This window comes from Diabrotica undecimpunctata, chromosome 1 (assembly GCF_040954645.1).
Source record: "Diabrotica undecimpunctata isolate CICGRU chromosome 1, icDiaUnde3, whole genome shotgun sequence".
Classification (NCBI taxonomy): domain Eukaryota; kingdom Metazoa; phylum Arthropoda; class Insecta; order Coleoptera; family Chrysomelidae; genus Diabrotica; species Diabrotica undecimpunctata.
In genome coordinates, this window is record NC_092803.1 from 45893669 (window position 1) to 45914321 (window position 20653).

At 32.7% G+C, this 20653-nt stretch overlaps 1 protein-coding gene across 1 annotated transcript in view; it reads left to right on the forward strand.

Moving 5' to 3' along the window:
* LOC140448844 (uncharacterized) overlaps positions 1–20653 on the forward strand; it is a 207916-nt gene that overhangs the window by 141853 nt on the left and 45410 nt on the right. Inside the window, exon 2 of the mRNA XM_072541965.1 lies at positions 9123–9162. Within this exon, the coding sequence (XP_072398066.1) occupies positions 9135–9162 (28 nt within the window). The 5' untranslated portion in view covers positions 9123–9134. The remainder of the gene's footprint in view (positions 1–9122; positions 9163–20653) is intronic.

Below are 20653 nucleotides of genomic sequence, written 5' to 3' on the forward strand. Positions count from 1 at the left end.
GCGGCATCTATACGAAGTAACAAGAAGTCGAGAGACCTCTCTTTGATAGCAAATTAGGTGAACCGCAAATTTAAAACCTCTTACTAGAGGCGGTTGAACGATGCTAGAAGTGACCTTTTTTTCCAACATGCATCTACGGTTTACCCTTAAAAACACTATCTTTTTCGCTTTTTACATAAAGAAAAGATGTTTAAATCAAAGTAAAAGATTGCATTTCATTTTAATTTTAATTTCATCATTGCTGTATACGTGTTTCGAGTTATTCAACTCCTTATCAGTCAGGAACACTTGTGAAAGTTCAAACTAAAATGAAATTCAGTCTAGTATTTGGCCATTTTAATTAAAATAACAGTAACATTAAAGTAACAAGAAGTCAAGCGACCTTTCTTTGATAGGAAATTAGGTGAACCGCAAATTCAAAGTCTCTTACCAGAGGCATCTGAGGCCCACCTTCAAACATGCAAAGTCCAATTTATTTGAAATATCTATGGCTTCTCCTAAATTATCTGTGATAAGGACAATGTCATCGGACCTAGAAAATTATAGACCTATTAGCCTGTTGAACCACATATACAAGCTCTTCACTAGGTTAGGAACATCAAGATTGGAGAAAAAATTAGATTTCTACCAACCGAGAGAGCAGGCAGGATTTTGATTAAATTATGGTACCAATGATCACCTATATACAGTAAAAACACTCATTGAAAAATCTATAGAATACAATCAATCTCTTGTCCTCACTTTCATAGATTTTCATAAAGCGTTCGACACGATCGAAATAGACAGCCTTATAGAAGCAATGAATGACAGTTGGATTGACCATAGGTGTGGTGAACTTATATACAATATTTACAGAAATGCCATTATGACTGTTAAGATACACGATAAAACCCGACCAATAAAAATAAAACGTGGGATAAGGTAAGGAGATACATTGTCACCGAAATTATTCATAACGACATTAGAGTATGCCTTATGTGGTCAATTGGGATTAGAGAGGAGTAACAATAGACAGCGAAGAGCTTAACCATCTCCGTTTCGCAGATGACATGACATATTCTGATACACTTCAATTCAATTTCAGGTTATACAACAATTCAAATAATTTCGATATAATTTTACTCTGATTTTTATTCCTAAAAATAATTTATGATAATCTCTTAATATAAAACTATAACAAATGTTTAAACAATCCGCCCTTTTGTACTAACCAGTATCCCAATCGATTGTAAACTTCGGGGAACTAGATTTCCCGATCTCGGAGGCCACTTAATGTTACAGTTGGGTCTAATCAAACAATTATTAAAGCTTTTTAAAAAAAATCCTTAACCCCCCAGTTATTGTGCGCAGGGCATCCATCCATTTGAAACTAAATTCCTTCGTCATCTAGAGCTATTTCTGCAAGTCTCGGTAAAATCTCTTCTTGTAGCAGGTCTAAAAACTTTTTTGAATTTAAATTTTCCTCGTATAAAAATGTTCCAATAATATTGTGTCGAAATATTCCTAACCAGACATTTATTTTTTGACTAAATTGTGTATGGCTTTTAATAATATCCTCAGGCTGTCTTGTCGACTAAATCCTATGATTTTGAACATTTGGTTCATTATTTAATGTAAATGTACATTCTTCACTAAACAAAATGTTTTTCAAAAATTGTCTGTCTACATTAACCCTCTCTAAAATGTTTTAACAAAATTCCTCTCGTCTCTCAGCAGCTCCTTCTCTTAGCTCTTGATGACATTGAAATTTATATGAACGGAATTTCTTCCTTTTCAAACTTTTTAAGGCCGTGGAATTATGAATATTAAACTGGTCTGCAAGGGTACGAGAACTTATTCTAGGATTTTATCCTACTGCTGTTAATAGATTTATTTAATTTTGATTTTCTAAATTTCTTGGTACCTCAGCAATGTTGTTTGTCCAGGTACAATTAGGAATCACAATGCCAGTATTTTCAAAATTTTGTAAAATCATTTGAATTGTTGAATGACTTGGAATTGATCTATTAGAATATCTTACGCTAAATAAAGAGCTGAAACTTCGCGCACTATTGCCTGAATAAAACATTTTTATTATTACTACCTTCTCCTCAACTGAGTACATTGTTTAATCAACTTTATTGCTTTTTAAACAATAAATCACAAAATAAAAAGGAAATTCAAATATTGTCAAATATCAGAAACATCAATATGACCAAACGCAACACGTCATACACAATCTTGCACTGCATGTGGCCTGACTTTTAGGGGTGGCCTGAAAAATGTATTATATTTTTGCAAAATTTTGAAATACGTTTAACCGTAGAACAATTTTAACATTTGTTTTCGATGCCATTTCAGTCCTCTACAAATAGTTTCCAATGACTTTTAGTGTAAAATAATTAGGGAAGCAGGAATTCAACAATTTAGAATTTCCCATTTAGTTTCCTATGACCCGTTTGACGATTCATCACCCGATATATTTATATAATCGTTGTTTTGGTTTATTACCCAAATACTAAAGTATTTAGAAAAATAATTTTCTTCTTGGACAATATCTTGAATGCTATCTTAAGCAGTTTCCTTTGGTTACATCACAATAATACAGAAAATACTAACCGTGCCACCTACAATCAAGTCGTCCCGTTTGCACTGTTGTTTATTGTTTTCATCTAACACTAAAATTATAGTCCAGCCTTGATAAACATTTTCCCTCGCCCATTTTTCAAAACGATTATGTCATCCATTATACATAAGTAGTTATCGACACCCAAAATGCGAATTAATTTATTCTCACGATTCTTATCTCGATGCAATAGTCTTAAGTATCATTTTTTTCTTTCTTAGTTCCATGAATAGAGCGCACGCTTCCAACAATACTACTCGTCATTGTTGGGTTAACAGTTCAGGCACAATATGTTGACTATTGTTTTGCGAATATTGTGAAAATATCATGTCGATGATTATCTAGTGAGACCAGAGAGTCACACCTTTGTCCCGTAAGATCTAGATTGTTGGATCTATCTCAGATTGGGGTGTCGTAATTAAGCGACAAGTTTAAATATTTAGTCATTTTTAAACCTTAAGTTATATGTTCGTTTAATAATATTTTATATGTGAATAAACCAGATTTTATTAGATTATATAATATAATAAAAATTATATTTTACATTTGTTTGCAGGTTTCGATTTTCAACCTGGAAATCGTTTTCACATATTAAATTTTAAAATTATTAGATTTAAACTAAGAACGCTTATGTAGTTAAATAAAGATGATGTGTCTCTGACCTTCAATTAACACATTATTCTTGGTATATTGTTATTGCTGTCTTATATTTTTTTCAGTGTTGCTAACAAGGGCCTGCTACATTCTATTGATATAATATTGATATTAATATAAGTATATTTGATACATATTTTTCTTCATTTAGTATGATGAAAGCTGCGTCCTTTATTTTCCCCTTTTTGCTATCTGTTTCATTCATAAATATTGATGCATATTTTCATTGTACTCTGTGCTTATTATCCCAGCCATCTTTACATCTCTTGTCGAGGTCTATATTAGTATGATTTATGCTCATTTATCTTAACACTTAGTGGCTTTGAGGTTTCATCCAAGTTATTTTGTAAATGAAGTTCTCCGATTTCTCGTATGTGTTGTTGGCTTTGGTTTTGGAAAGAAAAGATCTGTGTGTACGTTGTTTTAAATGTTAGTGTGATGCTGTAGTTAGTTTCTATCGTTTTTATTTGTCTGATAAATCTTTTACATATGGTATTGTAGTTTTATTTTCAAATTTTTTTTTGTGAGCAGATCTAGATCGTCTTTGGTATTTACAGTTTTATAAAGTTCACAAGGAAAATAAATTCCTGCAGCTGGCTGTATACCATGTATCACAAAAAGAGGTTTAATTCTTTGTAAGTAGGTATATTTAAAAAACCCTTAAAAGGGCTACATCAAAATAACAACGTTTTCGGAATAATAATCCCATCATCAGGTTAAAAGCTGGTTAACATGCCTGAGCCACCAAAATATTAGGGTAAACCCCTTTACATAAGTTAAAGTTACCAAAAAATGTACATATTGTTGTTAAAAATGATTGATGTTTATTATTTTATTAGATTTAACTTCAGGCAACATATAACCATGCCTCACGTGAGTACCATCGTCCGGAGGGTAGACCTCTTCAACAGACTTCAGCTGGTAACTCTACGCTGAAGAGGTCTCTAAGCTGATTTGCTAAGATTGAAAAGAAATTCCTAAGATTTTTACCGCAAAGTTAAAGGAGCGTAAAGTTACGTCGAGCATTTTTGGTTTCACCGAAGACTTAACTTTAGTATCCTACAATCCCAAGCAAAACAAAATAGTTACATTTTTGCCAACAATGCACTACAAAGATGAGATTGATCCTGAAATTGGCGATGCATATAAGCCAACAATGATTACATTTTACAATGCAACAAAGGGAGTTATTGATACAGTTGATGAGCTAAAAGGAACTTACTATGTGTCACGAAAAAGTTGCCGATTGCCTCTAACATTATTTTTTACTTAATTAATTATATCTGGAATAAATAGCTACATCGTTGCTGACAAAAATAACAATACTCATAGTACTCGCCAAAACTTTTTGAAATCATTAGCAATGAGTTTTATTACACCGCAACTTGAAAGTCGTCGAGAAATTGTTATGTTACCAGTAACTATGAGAAGTCGTATAAAAGAAATATTGGAGATCCCGGAGGTATCTACTCAACTTAGCCAGTATGACGTTCCAGGCAGATGTCATTTTAGCTCGTCGAAAAAGAACAGAAAAACAAAGACCCCATGCGTACAGTATCAAAAGTATATTGTAACGTAAGTTGAAAATAAAATATAATACTACAAGTCTCTCTGATGACATGTAGACCCAGAAACACGTTCTAGAGAATGGTAAGAGGCTCAAATTAAATCCAAACGCAACCGTCTACGTATATTTATTTTGTTATCGTCCTTACTTGACGAAATGAGTACAAAAATGATGGTTATTTATATGGGTAAATTGTTGATGCATAGTGGAATATAAATATTCCCAGCATCGCTCTGAATGACTTGATTAAGCTTGGGTGTACAGTTTACTTTAATTGCTATCGACATTTCACGTCATCTTCCCTCACTAGAGGTCGCTAGTAGTATACTCAGGTAATTATTTTTCCTATAATTGCCATACTGGTAGGTGCGTTTTGATTTGGTTTGAGTCTTCTTATAAGTCTCTCTGATGACGGTAGACCCAGAAACACGTGTTAAAGAATGGTAAGAGGCTCAAATTAAAGTCAAACGCAACCGTCTATAATAGGTATATTTATTTTGAAAATAAAAGATTTTTGGTTTATATTTAAGTTCTACTTTTTGTTTTATTAATTAAAACCAAAAATATGTATACGGTGTTACAACGTAAGTTTTCTGGCGCATGTAATCCCGGGTTAAAGTATTATATAAATGTATATTTTCTTATGCTTTATTATGTTTAATGGTAATTAGCCAAAACTTCAGTTTAAAATACATTTATTTTGTCGTTTCGATTTCCCAATACGAATTAAACTTTGTATGTTTAGTTTGTATTGTGAGAAACATTAAAATAAACGTAAGCTAAACTGAAATTGTATGAATTTGGGTTGTTTCCCAATTAAACATAATACATAAGTTTTATTGACACTACAAAATCCATACCGACACAGTTGAGATATCACACAATCGTCCGTTATTAGGAGGAGAAAAAATACCTCTTACTCAAGTTTACACTGAAATCTACACATGGAAACATTCGTGCTGCGTGTCAATTCTTAATCTACATTCATAATAATGAATGACATAACATAGACAGTAGAAAATATTTAGAATCAATTTGATGCTCTTTCAACCTATAATTTAGTGATTGTGAGAGGAAAAGTAATAAACAATAACTGTCTCTAATTGTCCGAAAGTTTTTGTACCTCCAATTTTTAACGGATCACTTTTTAGATACCAATTATTCTGTATTGAGAAGTGAGAGGTGATTATGTTCTCGTTAGACGTTCTTTAGAATGTATTGTTCGGAAAATTGGGTAACAAATCGAAACTATGTAAAGTAAATGGCGTATATGGATTGAAATGTGATTAAAATTTTAATCGAAAGGGAATGCGGGTGTTGTGATTATTTTACATAACAATGAGATCAACTGTTTACGGGTTAAAAAGGTCATAAGATAGCCTATATAAATAGGTAATGTACTCTAATTCAGCGTTCTTCATATCTACGTCACCATACGATACGCAATAAATAAACATACAGTATTCTCGTAACTAATTACGGATCAAAAAAATGAACATTACGAATAACAAAATAAATACGTTCATATTTCGTATATTTTAAATTAGTCCAATGTAGAAAAGTTATTTTTCGTGAGCGCCATTATAAATTCTTTATAGTTGTGAATTTAAAGTAAACAAATGATTCCCCAGTTTATCGAGACTTGTTTGTTGTTCTGGTGTGGGTTACTAGGATTTTAGTTAATGCCTTTTATGGTTCTCTTCTTGTAAGTATAAGATCCTATCTATTGTTTAGACTCTTTTATGATTTTATTTCTAGAGCTTATTTGTATTGGGACGGTTAGTTTCAGGAGATAAGGTTTATTTTTGGTCAGGAGAAATACAGGTGGATGTCCCTAGTACAATCATCATAACGATAGAAACCAACAAGGGCGTTACTGATAATAGTCCTGAAATGCCAGCTCCGAAAGCAGAGAAAAAGACAAGGTTTCTCAGGTCATTCATCAGCGAATTACTTGTCAAAATAACAGAGAAGAGAAGATAAGACTATTAAACACTATAATTGGAACTTTTAATGTCCAGAGTATGTTCTAACTTGGTAATATGCACAATAATATTCAGGAAATAAACAGGTTAAATATTGATGTACTAAACATTATACATATACTAAACACAGTGAGTTGTGTTTAAGGGCGACACTCTCTCACCTAAATTATTTATAACGGTCCTCGAATACGCCTTTAAAATGCTAAAGTCGGAAAATAGAGGAATAAAAATAGATGGAGAAATGCTTAATCATCTGCGTTTTGCCGACGACATAGTACTTATTGCCGAAGATCTGGGTGAAGCACAACAAAGGTACAAGAGTTTAAAAACGTATCTTCAACAATAGGTCTAAAAATGAATATCAGTAAGACCAAATTTATGACAAATTTAGTTCCCAGCGAACACCTAATCATCCAAAATCAAGTGGTAGAATTAACAGAAAAGTACATATACCTTGGTCATGAAATCAGAATAGGCAAGGACAACCAGACCTGCGAATTTCAACGACGAATAACGCTTGGGCGGCGTATGGTTCACTAAGAGACATCTTTAAGAGCAACATCCCGATAGCTACGAAACGGAAGACATTTGACCAATGCGTTCTTCCTATTATGACATACGGAGCAGAAACTCACACGCTCACAAAAACAACAGCACTAAAAATGCGAGTGGCACAAAGGCGCATGGAAAGATCAATTCTCGGCGTAACAAAAAAAGACAAAATAACGAATCAAGACTTAAGGAAAAGAACAGGTATCAGTGATGTCGTCGAACGTATAGCCAAGCTGAAATGGAATTGGGCAGGTCACATAGCGAGACTGAAAGACACAAGATAGACCAGAAAACTAATTGACTGGCGCCCAAGAGAAGACAAACGCAGCAGAGGACGACCACCAACACGCTGGATGGACGACATTGCACGAATATCCAAGAAATAGCAACAAGAAGCACACAACCGTGAAGAGTGGCGAAAAATGGGAGAGACCTATGTCCAGCAGTGGACAGAAGAGGTTGCATGATGATGATGATGAAACATTAGTAAAGCTAGGTGGATTAACCCAGATTATTTCTCGGCAATCTGGGTAGCAAGGACAATCGACACCGATATGGCGTGACAGTAATACTTACTAAAAAATATTGTAATTTTTAGAAGGAATTTATAAATTTTCACGTTTTTCGATCCTATCAGATCATCATCAGTGAAAATCGTCTATATAGTAGTTACTAACATTATAATTAATAAGACATTAGGTCGATGATAAAGGATTAAATTTTTTAAGGAAATGTACAATTTCCAGCTCGAAAAACAGAACCTTAGACCGAGACTATTGACCAGAATAGCAAAGTGTGGACAGGAATATAGTCTAATAAGAACGCCCAAAACAACAAATATATAAAAATATCAGAAACTTAAAGAAACAATGAGAATCTTCCAATAAACGAAATCGATGTCGAACGAGTGGAAAATATGCATCTCTGTGAACAATGAATAATTCTACAAATTCCACTTTCAGGATATTATAATCGACACAGGAAAGCCTCAGTAAAACTTCAATAAAGTGAGAAGAATGTTTTTCACAAGAGATTTAAGTTGGAGCTACGAGTTAGGTTGGCGAGGTGCTACATTTTCTCAACTTTTGTTTTATGAAATAGAAGCTTATATCTTTAATGCGACATAAAAAAACTGAAATCATTTGAGATCACGTCACAAACACAGAGGTTCTTAGAAAAATAAATAAATAAATAAATGGAAATTTTAAATACAATTAAAACAAGAAAATACTTGGGCATGGATACATTACGTGGGGAGAGCTACATCTTACTCCAACTGACTATCGAGGAGATCCAAGGAGATCCACTGATATCCAAGGAAAGAGAATCGTAGGGAGACGTAAAATATCATAGCTGCGCAACCTGATGAAGTAGTATGGATGTACATCAAATGAACTTTGACGTCTCGATAGCTATAATGATAGTTATTGAAAGTCCGAATTGCTATTATGGTTGCCGTTCTTTGCACGCGAAGAAAAAGTGCATAAAAATGTAAAATATATATATCAACAAATAATAATGATAAAGCATATTATTATTTCAACAGAAAAATATTTTGGGACTGCATTTTCATTTGAAAAAAATTGTAAAAAGTTTATTCAACAAATTTAAGAGTAGCTAGTGTACCCATTTATGTTATAAGTTAATATATGTTTATGTGGTATATTTATCTGGTTTATGTAAGTCCTAGAATAATAAGTGTAGTTGATTAAAAATATTTTGTAATTTTTTATTATATTTACACATTTTTTTATTGCAGGTATTCAGAAACATGGAATTATGTAGAGCTTTCAAATGTGGTAAGTAATTTCATTATTTCGATTACAAGAAATAGATTCAATTTTAACTTAAAAACAGCTTCTGATAAAAAAATATGGGGATTTTTTTTCTAAATCCAGATCAAGAAATATTTTCAAGTACGGTTTTTTAATTAAAGAATTAAATTATCTTTTACAAGATTTCAGATTTTTAACATGATTTATTATTAACTATTTTACTTGTTATTACCATAGATCACACCATAAAAAATTTTAAGGCAAAATATTTCTATTATTTTTAAATTTGTGTTTGATTACGTGAATTCATGTTTAAGGTAAGAGTCTCTAATCATCATACAGCAAAAGTATTTTGTTGGTAATTATATTTTAAATCATAAAGAAAAAGTGAAAAGAAAATTACATTAGTTTTTTAACCGTTCCTTCTCCTCATTACTTGCGCGTGGTGGCGTTAATATTGTTAGCTTGCTGTCTTCATTGGATACTACGTTTCCCCACCAGAGTCTTTATTTGGTCTGCCCATTGTGTTGGAGATCTTCCTTTTGGTCTTCGGCCTTCTAACTTTCATCGTACTACCAATAGTTCTGTGATCCCCATTCTAGTTATATGGCCAAAGTAATTTAGGTATGTTCGGTTTATTTTTTTTAATAGAATTTATTTTCCTTTAAAATTAAGCTCTTCCGTAATTAATAGGTTGGTTCTAGATTCTGTCCACGACACGCGTAGAATTCTTCTATAGATACAATTCGAAAGCTTTGATCTTATTTCTATCGATTTAGAGTCCATGTTTCAGCTACGTATGTAGCAATGGTAAAAGTATTGACCAACCTGAGCCTTCCTTATTATTGATCGGTATTTCCCTATTTTAATCAGGTTAGCTGTTGCGGTTTATGCCATTGTTAGTCAACGCTTGATTTCTGAGAAACAGTCGCCATTGTTGGTTATCAGGGAGCCCATGTATACAAATCTCTCTACCACTTCGAAATTTGCTAATTGGTGTAGGTGCTATAGATTATTAGTTTCTTTGTATTTGATTATTATTTTTGTTTTTCCAGTGTTGATCTTAAGTCTGAATACTTCGCTTATCCGGACTGCCTTTCAGTGATGGTAATCATTTCGACTTTATTTGCTGCTAGTATAAGTTTGTCATCTGCATATCGTAGGTTACAGATTTTTCTGCCTCCTATAGTGATTTCTTCATTTGATTCGTCTAGTACTTTCCTTATTATATATTCAGAATATATGTTGTATAATAATGGTCATAGTATGCAGTCATGTCTTGTTCCTTTCTTTGTATTGAACGCATCTGAATATATTCCGTTTATTTTATTTTGACTAAGTTTTTATTATACATATTTCTTATTGGGTTAACTAGCTGGTTAGGTACTCCCATATTTTTCATTACACAAGAACGGATACCATTTTATTGAATCAAAAGCCTTTGTGTAATCTACGAAACAGAGCAGTATTAGTTTGTTGTGTTCCCGCGCTTTTTCTATTATCTGTTTGGTGTTCAGTATCTGCTTCCGCGTTCCTTTTTCTGGTATGAATCCGCATTGTTCTTTGGCTATATGTGGAAGTAGAACGTTGTTAGCCGTTCATTGATTATATGTAGCAGGATTTTGCTTAAATAAGGAATAAGGGCGATAGTACTGTAATTGCTGCATATGGTTAGTGGTCCTTTTTTATGGCTAGTTATGCTTAGGTAGATCCAAGCTATCATGTTACGCATATCCGGTATTACATCTACGCTAATCTCGCCCATTACTTTTAGAATTTCCGCTGTTATGCCATCGATCCCTGATTTTTTTTTTAGTTTATTGAGAGCCTTCTCTACTTTTCTATTCTACAAATAATTTGGTTCTGCTTCTCTGATTGCATGTGTCTTGTGTTTTGAGACTGATGAATCTTTGAATCTTTTTAAGTGTCTTTATATGATTCTAAGCAGTAATTTTTTCAGGTCTCTGCAATGCTCTCTGTCAGTTCTAACTTCTCCATTCTAGTCTTGAATCTCTTGAAGTTGTGGCTTGAATGCTCCGTCCAAATACTTAAGTTTTTTAAATAATTTATGTCTTTCATGTCGGTTTACATATTGTTTAGCCGATAGTTTTATATAATTTGCCTTTCACTTTCGTTGGAACCTCTCTATCATATTACAAACCATTACATCATTCAATTTCATCAATTCCGCTCTAGTTCTACTGGATGCATCTTCATCTATTTGGAGATTTGGGGAGATATCGGTAATACCGATCGTAGGTACTAAAACTATTATTTGTTACAATAATTTCACCATCCAAAATAATTGTTTTATTTTTAGTAGTAAAAAAAGTAATGTTGGTGTAACCTTCTGCCTAGTTCTGGTGTTACGGTTTTTAGTCATGCAAGGGCCCTAACATGACTTAAGACAACTTACTTAGCCGGAACCGAAGCCTTTATATACCCTCCAAAACACAGTGACTGCTCGTGTAATTTTGAGAAATTGAAAATCTCGTTGTCGGTGCCGAAAATTAAACTTGTGCTTTTAGGCTTAGAATGGTAGTACCTCAGCCGCTGTGATATCCCTCTCTGTAATACTAAGTTTAAAATTTTACGATTTATTAGATTGCCTTATTAAATTGTTGTTGCGTTTGTTTTAATTAGCTTTTAGTATTTCTTACTAACTAAAACCGTTTGTATACATCTTACATCTATAAATCTTCTTAGGAAAGTTATAGCCAGTTATACCCGGAATATCCAGCGATTTCAAAAAACGAATATGAATATACGGACTTCTCTGAGCAGCTGACCTTTTTAGCTAAGAATCAATTGACTGCGGAGAAGCCCTACTCCAACCATTAAGTCAAACTAGAAAGGAAAATTCGATCGAAATCCTGCAAAAAATGGACTTGACACATAGTACCAACATAACATAAAACCTTTTTAAAAAACTTACCGGTGATACTAAGGAACATAAAAACCTTGCAAAATTACAACTAACCAAATCGCTACTTAACTTCTTGTGAATGGAAGAACTAAGAATGGATATAAAGACTTAAACACTAGAAGAAGGTTGAATCGGGAGACAAACCACCAATGAACTTTATTTACTCTAAAACAACTCCACGATGGTATGAACAGGTTAAAAGACGGAAAAGCTGCAGGTGTGGATATTATATGCAGTGAACAAAAGGAACAAAAAAATGGATCTTGCAGCTCTACTCTATATCACGTGCTGCAAAGTTAAAAAATTATGGAGAAAATCTAAAATAACAGAAAAAATTCCAGTAGCTACAGACCTATTTTTCTGTTGTGTCACAGTTCAAAATATATGAGAGACCCTTATATTCTCTTATTCCACAACAAGGAGCATTTAGACCCCACAAATCTTGAACCGATTAAGTACTTAGAGTAACAGAACACGTTGAAGAGGACTTCGTAAAAATACTTATAACAGGGGCTGCTTTCGTAGATCTGACACCACAGTGACCACAATCTAGTTAGGGTCGTACATTCTTTACTAAAAAACAGACGTTTTTTTCATACTGGTGGGCAAACTAAGTAGGTGCAGAGTTCAGAAGATCTGCATTCTACAGGGAAGTGTTTTAGTACCAATTCTTTTTACTATATACGCAAACGATCAACCCACGCCGACAGAAATCAATCTCTTCCTCTATGCTAATGATCTTGCAATATGTGCTCAAGGGAAAACTTTGGAATAAGTAAAAGAGAAACTCGAAACTGCCCTAAAAACATAATGACTGCGTACTACCTGCAGAATTCCCTGAGACACAATCCTTCTAAAGGACAAGTCTGTGTCCTCTACATTCGCGTGAAGAAAGCTTAGCGAAAACTACAAATTGCGTGAAATGGAAATACATTAGAACACATAGACCAACCAAAATAGTAATTCTGCTCAGGTCCCTCACCTACAGACAACACTGCATAAAATTGGGAGGGAAAGTAATAACTAGGAATAGCATACTCAAAAAGCTGGGTGGATGTTCTGGCCTCTTAAAAACAACGGCGCAGGCACTGTGTTTTTAAACTGCTGAATATGCGTGACCCATTTGAAACATATCTCCTCACACCAAACCAGTTGATACTGTACTAAATGGGATATGCATGATAGTAAGGAGATGCATGAAACCTACGCTACTATCAAATGTATAAACAGCAGCGGGTTTTGCAGATTCCTTAACACGCGGAAATGTAGCAGAGCAAATAGTAAAATAATAAATTGCGGACGAGCAGCATGCCCTATACAAAGCTCGAACACTACGAAAACGACTAAAATCCAGGAAAAGCTTGATTGAAACAGTGCAGGATGAATCGCCTGAATATTTTCCTCTTCACAGGTTCAATAGATCGACCAATCTCTAGACTTTAAAACGTGAAAAACTCTGAACAGTATAAGAACGGAGATAGGTCCAGTAAAATGAAACATGACAAAATGGTGCAAAATAGACTAAGATTATGTAAACTATGATTATAAAGAAATATAACTGAAGGCTGTGAAAAATATAAAACAGCTTTTTGTATGTAGAAACTGTCCTCATCGGTGTAACCTCAAAGATTTGTGGCTCTTCAACAAAGATGGGATCATCGTACTCCAATACTGGGCCAACATTATAAGAATGACATAACGTAATTATAATTTTACATAAAATATATCAGTCTCTTCCCTAATATTAACGAAATTCACCTAACACTAGTTGTTATTGCATCTCATATACCCTTCATATATTCATATATTAAATTTTCTACAAATTTTATAAATAATAAATAAGAGTTTGGTTTAGTTTAGCCTTATACAAAATCGAGTATTCTTTCTATGCGAAAGTATAATGGGTAATAAGCAGTTTAGATTAAGCAATGGTCTAGGAACTAGAGAGGCACTATTTTGTATGAGCGTTCTCTTACCAAAAAGCTGTGAGTTCCGAAAGTTTTTTTTGTTTGTTTCATCGACAACGGAGAAGGCATTCGACCGAGCACAACACGATACACTTTTTGATTGCCAGCGGCTAGCAGGATTTAATCACTACGATATAAGACTGTTGAAATACTTAAATTACAATTAAGTAGCCTCTATGCAAATTGCAGATAGTCGTACTGAAAAATTACAGATCAAACGTGGACTACGACAGGGTTATGTTTTATCACCCAGTCTTTTTAATCTATACTCTTAAGAAATCTTAAGGGAAGCTTTGGGTGAGAGACAAGAGGGAGGATGCTAACGCTGGCGCTGACGATACAGCCGTTCTTGCAGAAAATTTACAAGATCTCCAGACATTAGTAAATCTAGTCAGTGAAGCAAGTTATCTAAAAGGCATTAAAATTATCATTTCAGAGACAAAGTGGATGGCGATTGGAAAGATTAATATAGATCAAGGTTTGCGTTCGCTTAATGGAGATGAGAACGTGTAAACAATTTTAAATGCCTCAGCAGCATAGCTGGTTAAATGTAAATCATGACTCTGATGAAGAGGTAATAATCAGGATATAAATATCACGTAAGACTTTTATGACCTGGAAACCAGTTTTATGTTTTAACAGATACCTGTTGATACACATTCGCAAGCAGTCCCAAAATTATATGTGTGGTCTCCCCTATTATATGGTAATAATACATGAACATTAAAAACCACAATGCTTAACAAATTAGAGGCATTCGAATTATGGACAGATCCTAAAAATATTATGGGTTTCACATACTTCCAATGAAGATGTTCTTAAAATGATGAATTCAGAACGCTTGTTTCCAAACATTATATAGAAAAAATAATACTTCGGCCATATAATTAGAGGGCCCAAATACCATCTAATTCGCCTTATAATACAATGAAAAGTGGAGGGAAAGACATAGATGAGTCAAAAACACTAGAGTATAATAGACCAGCATTTCTATGTCTGATTGACCTAAAGAAAGCGTTTGACAAAGTAAGACTCAAAGATGTAATCCATCTTCTGTATAATAGAGAAGTTCCTCTAAATATTATAAAAACTATCGAAAGCATCTATCAAAACAACAAAATGGAAGTCAGAATAAATAGACAACTTACAGAACCTATAGAAATAGGCAGCGAAATAGGACAAGGGGATTCATTGAGCCCCATACTCTTCAATTTGATTATGGATGAAATCATCAAAAGCGTTAACAACGGAAGAGGATACAGAATAGAAAACAAAGAAATAAAAATACTGTTACGCAGATGACGCAATATTAATAGACCAAGATAAAGATAGTCTGCAAAGACTGGTCCACAGATTTACCGTAAGAGCAAAAAAATTTAATATGACAATTTCATCTCAGAAAACTAAAACAATAGTAGTCAGCAAAGAACCAACCAGATGTAAAATAGAAATTGATGGCATCAGTATTGAACAAGTAATAGAAATAAAATACATGAGAATTACACTGTCTATCTATGGAGACCTGGACAAAAAAGTGAGATATCTAGTACAAAAAGCAAATAGCCTAGTAGGATGTCTTAATATCACTATATGGCGAAACAGACACATTAACACTGAGATGAAGTCAAGAATTTATAAAGCCAGTGTAAGACCAATAATGACATATGCCTCAGAAACAAGATCCGACACAGCCACAACGCAAAGGTTACTGGAAACGGCAGAGATGAGAGTACTGAGAAGAATAACAGGAAGTACGCTGAGAGATCGAAAGAAAAGTGAAGACATTAGAAGAAAATGTAATGTGTATAAATGAATGGACACAAAATATAAAAAAATAATGGAATAACCACATAAGCAGAATGGAGGATATCCGTGTCGTCTAAATAGCAAGAGATAAGTCACCAATCAACAGAAGAAGTATCGGACGACAGCGCAAAAGATAGAGTGACAACCTTTCATGGAGGTATTAATCCGCCAATGAACAAGCTGAATTGCTAATAAAGAAGCCAGAAACTTTCATGGCTGCGTAATATTAGACAATGGTGTGGTACTACAGTAGAAGAATTATTTCGCGCAGTAGCCGATAGAAAACGGTTTCAGGAAATTATAAACATGATGATAATCAACGTTAGAATACGGATACGTCACCTAAAGAAAAAGGTCTGTTTATTCCTAGGATATTCCTTTATTCTTAAATTAGTCTATTAATTTCGTTCTTCTATATTTTCATAGTCTGAAGAAATAGGTTTATGACGTTTAGTTTGGACATTTCTAAGCATTTTAAGTCTTTGATTTAAGCACAGGTACAAAGATACTGCTTATTTATTTATCTGGTATTTGTTACACATACATAATTCTAGTAAAAAAGTCTATTAGACAACTTATTATTGTCTCACCTAACACTGTCCATAGGGATATCATCTGGTCCAACTGTTCTCCCTAGTCTTATTTTTACAGAGCTGGAGCAACTTTCTTCTTTGTTATTTTTATAAATACTGCTGTTACTATTTGCATTGGTTCAAATAGAGTTTTAAATGTATAAATTAAAAGGAAAAGTATTTTGAAAATGTGTAAATGATTTAATTCCCAGCTGTGTTTTCAGCTTACAAAATCATCTTCTGGCCTATGCTACCATAAAATAACTTAATAAAAGTAACTATTTAAGTGTTTCAATGTTTAACTTACATAAAATTTTAAAAGTACCACTACGACAGAATTATCCCGTCAAAAAAATCCAAAATTTTTTCTTTAAAAATTAAAAAACCGAAAGTTTCAAAAAAAAACATTAAAAAGGCAGCACATTAAAAGACTCCATAAAAACGCATTAAAAGTTTTTTTTATGGTACGAGTGCAAGCATTCAACCATCTGGATAGAAGTAAGGTGACAAACAGTGTGAGTAGAATCCAATTCGCGATTGAAACTGAATGTAGAGGGCAGCTCGATTGCACTGTCATAGCCGATATAAATGGTATAAACAAACATAACAGTCTAATGTTTACCATTGCTTTTGGATGTTTAGTTTGGTTTAAGATGAGTTATGTTTATTATTTAAAAATGGAAATTAGCCTAATGATATCGTTGAGTATTGTCGTGAAGCAAAGAGACCATTGGTTGAAGGGGAAGCAGTTTTCAAGTGATGAATTCTTAAATTTTAACTTTAATGGTTGGAACTGGCTTGTGTATTAGTGAATTTGTATATTTTTTGTATAAATATTTTGTGTATACCTGGGAACCCGTAGTATAATGTTCTGTGTAATGTTTGTCTTATTAATATATGCATTATTTTATAAAATTATGCCTTATGTTTTTTATATGTTAATTTTTATTTTATACTATTTTTTGACATATGCAAGGACTTTATTGTATATTAACATAAATAAATAACTTGAACTTGACTTTATTTACTTTATTTAGTTATTTATAACTTTATTTATTTATTGACTTTATTGTAAGATAGTTCATTTGATTACACGAAACAAAAACCTTAACTTGAGATCACCTGTCAGAAAAGATCATAACACATGATTTGTCTTTAAAAGATTGCATAATAAATCATGAGGAAAAAACCTCATGATACTTATCCCAACATGGTAAGTATTTGTATTTCTGTTATTTAAGAAAATAATTTATTTATGTATTCTCAATATGTTATTGACTAAATGATAGCGGTATTTTCTTTTTATTGATTTTCTAAAGTTTTGCAGTTTCTGCTATTTGTGTGATATTAGTTTGTATTCAAGTTAATTATTAGTTTTTTGTTAAACTTTACTAATTATTTTCCACTGTTATGCTTACTTTGAAATTTTTTATATATATTTTGTTTCAATGTAAATGGTATACCCGTTAATAAATAAATAAAAGTTTAGGAAAGAGAAATAGGGACATATCTTTCCCTATTTCGCAATAGGGGAGGAACAGAACAATATCGATTTGATTTAAAATACTTTAACGTAGTCATAATGCTGAAATTTACTAAAAAAATTTAATATTTCTATTTAAATCAATTGCTGTCTGGTTTGTTTATACCACTTTTAGTAGTTTAAATTTATTCCGCCAGAGGTCAGATACTTTGTTTTCAATGGCGAATACTGGCTTTTAAATGCTTTTTAAAAAAATGACAACTGACAAGTGTCTTTTTAATGACACATGACACATGTAAGTTGTCATTTTTTGAAAAACATTTAAAAGCTACTTGGATTCTACTCATTTAGTCTGTTGCCTCACTTCAATGCAGATAGTTGGTTGCTTGCATCCGTACCATAAACTTTTAATGAGTTTTTATGAAGTCTTTTAATGTGCTGTCTTTTTGATGTTTTTTTGGAAACTTTCGACGTTTTTTTTTAACTTTTAAAGAAAAAGTTTTGTATTTTTTGACTAATAGTACTTTTTAAATTCAGACGTAAGTTAAACATTGTAACACTTAAATAGTTACTTACATTAACTTATTCTATTGTAGAATAGCTCTGGCAATGGCTTCGTAGCCGAAAGCGCTCAGCTTGGAATTAAATGTTTTACACATTTTTAAAATAAAAACTGAATAGTAATTTTATATGTAATTACTGGGTTATTTTATTTTTTTACCTCGAAGGTACTCACGATTTTTGAGGAATGTTTCTATGTTTAGTGTTTCTTAAATATTTGACCCATACATATTTTTTCTAACAATCATTGGTCTTCAGTGATTTCAAGAAATTTTTGTAAATTTGATCTGGAAGCCGAAACATTACATATTATTTTAAAATTGTCTGTCGACGCTCAAAAAAAAATATACAAAAAAACTCCGTGTTTTTGTTTCCATAACTCAAGAAATTGCATATATTTACAGGAGTACCAATTAATCAATTAAAAAACCTAGTACATTTCTCGCATTGACACGGCATTTAGCAATATATCTTACAAGAGAAGAGAAGGTTGTGTAAAATCGTAATGGATTGTTGGTAAGTCGTTATCAAGTTCCTCTCACTCGATGGAAGGAAGTTATAAAAACGATTCTTCGAGATCTCTTTAGAGATTAACAATGGTCTATAAATTAAATTACTTTATAGGCATGTAATTATTTTTGTAATGCTTCAAGGTGCTTGGGATCATTGAGAACTATTTGAGGAATTCTTGAAGTTATGTAAATTTTGTATATTATTTAATATTGCTTCAATAAACACAAAGTACGATAGTGATAATTTAGTTATTGTTTAACACCTACATACATGATTACGTAATAAAATATATCAGAAAATTCCCCGCTTTTTGAATTTTCTAATTACATAAAACAATAAGAAAATTTTACCGAAAGTACTTAATTTTCATTCCGGAGTCGTCAGAGATGTGACCTCTAAAAAGCATACGAACAAGATGAATTTTGATGGAAATGCTAATTTTAAGACCTCAAAAAAGATCCAAAAAAGTTTACCAAGTTTACCCACAGGCTTTCCCATAAAACAACTCTTCTAGGAGAAGAAAAACAGAAAAAATCGATTTACCAAGAATCCGTATTACGTAGATAAATAAAATTTGTATCAACTCGAGGGTAAAAATTCGATGTCTTTTAATCAGACTGTCCTATCGACAAAAATCAAAATGAGTTTTAAACGTAAAGACTGCAGATTGTGTATGCAATTTTTGAATTTTGCCGCAAATAAAAGCAGTTTCTATAAATCTGTTCAATAAACACTCATTGCGCGATTTTTGCCATTTGACTTTGTCAATTGCCAATGACCGGTCACTGAAAGTCATAAATTTTATTAATCTCCTAGAGAATCATAAAAAAACCAAAAATCGCGCAACGTTTATTTATTTAACATCTTTCGAAAAACTGACTTCATTTGTGACAAAACTGAAAAATTGCATATGAAAACTGCACTATTTCTTTTTAAAACGCATTTTAGTTTTTGTTGATAGGACACTCAGATCTAAAGATATCGAATTTTTACCGTCGAGCCGATACAAATTTATATAAAATTGATTTCGCGCGCGTAACTGACATTCAAAGTCGCCAGTTGCATAAGCGTGGTTTTTGAGAGAACGATTTATAATACACAGAAAGTTCTCAATTAATTATATTTGTTCAAAATTATGTCGGTGTATACTTGGTTAATCGATTTTTTCAGTTTTCTCAACCTACGAGGAAAGGGGTTTATGGGAAAGCCGGAAGGTTGACTTGGTAAAGTTTTTTGCATTTTTTTTGTGGTACCAAAATTAACATTTTCAGCAAAATTCAGCTTGTTTCTATGATTTTTAGAGGGTCAGTGTCATTTTCGTCTCTAACGACTGGAGTAAAGGGTCTCCCAAAGTTTCCTTTGGGAAACAGTGCCCTCTGACTTCTTTTCAACCACAGTCCAGATGGTAAATAGTCAGCTTAAAATATGCCCAAGTGTTTTTCAAAAAGTTTGCTATTGCTAGTGTTGACGGAGATTCAGCCTTAGTTATTTTACTCCTTGTCATTACCGTAAATATTGACGAGATATATTTATATATGATATTTTCTATTTTTCTTCTCCGTTTAGGCATTTGCTAAAGAATGTTTTATATAAATCTATAGATTATCTAATCTATTGCGACAATTTTATATTTGTCAAAAGTTTAATTTGTTTTAATTTATTATAACATCTCAATTCGATTCGATTA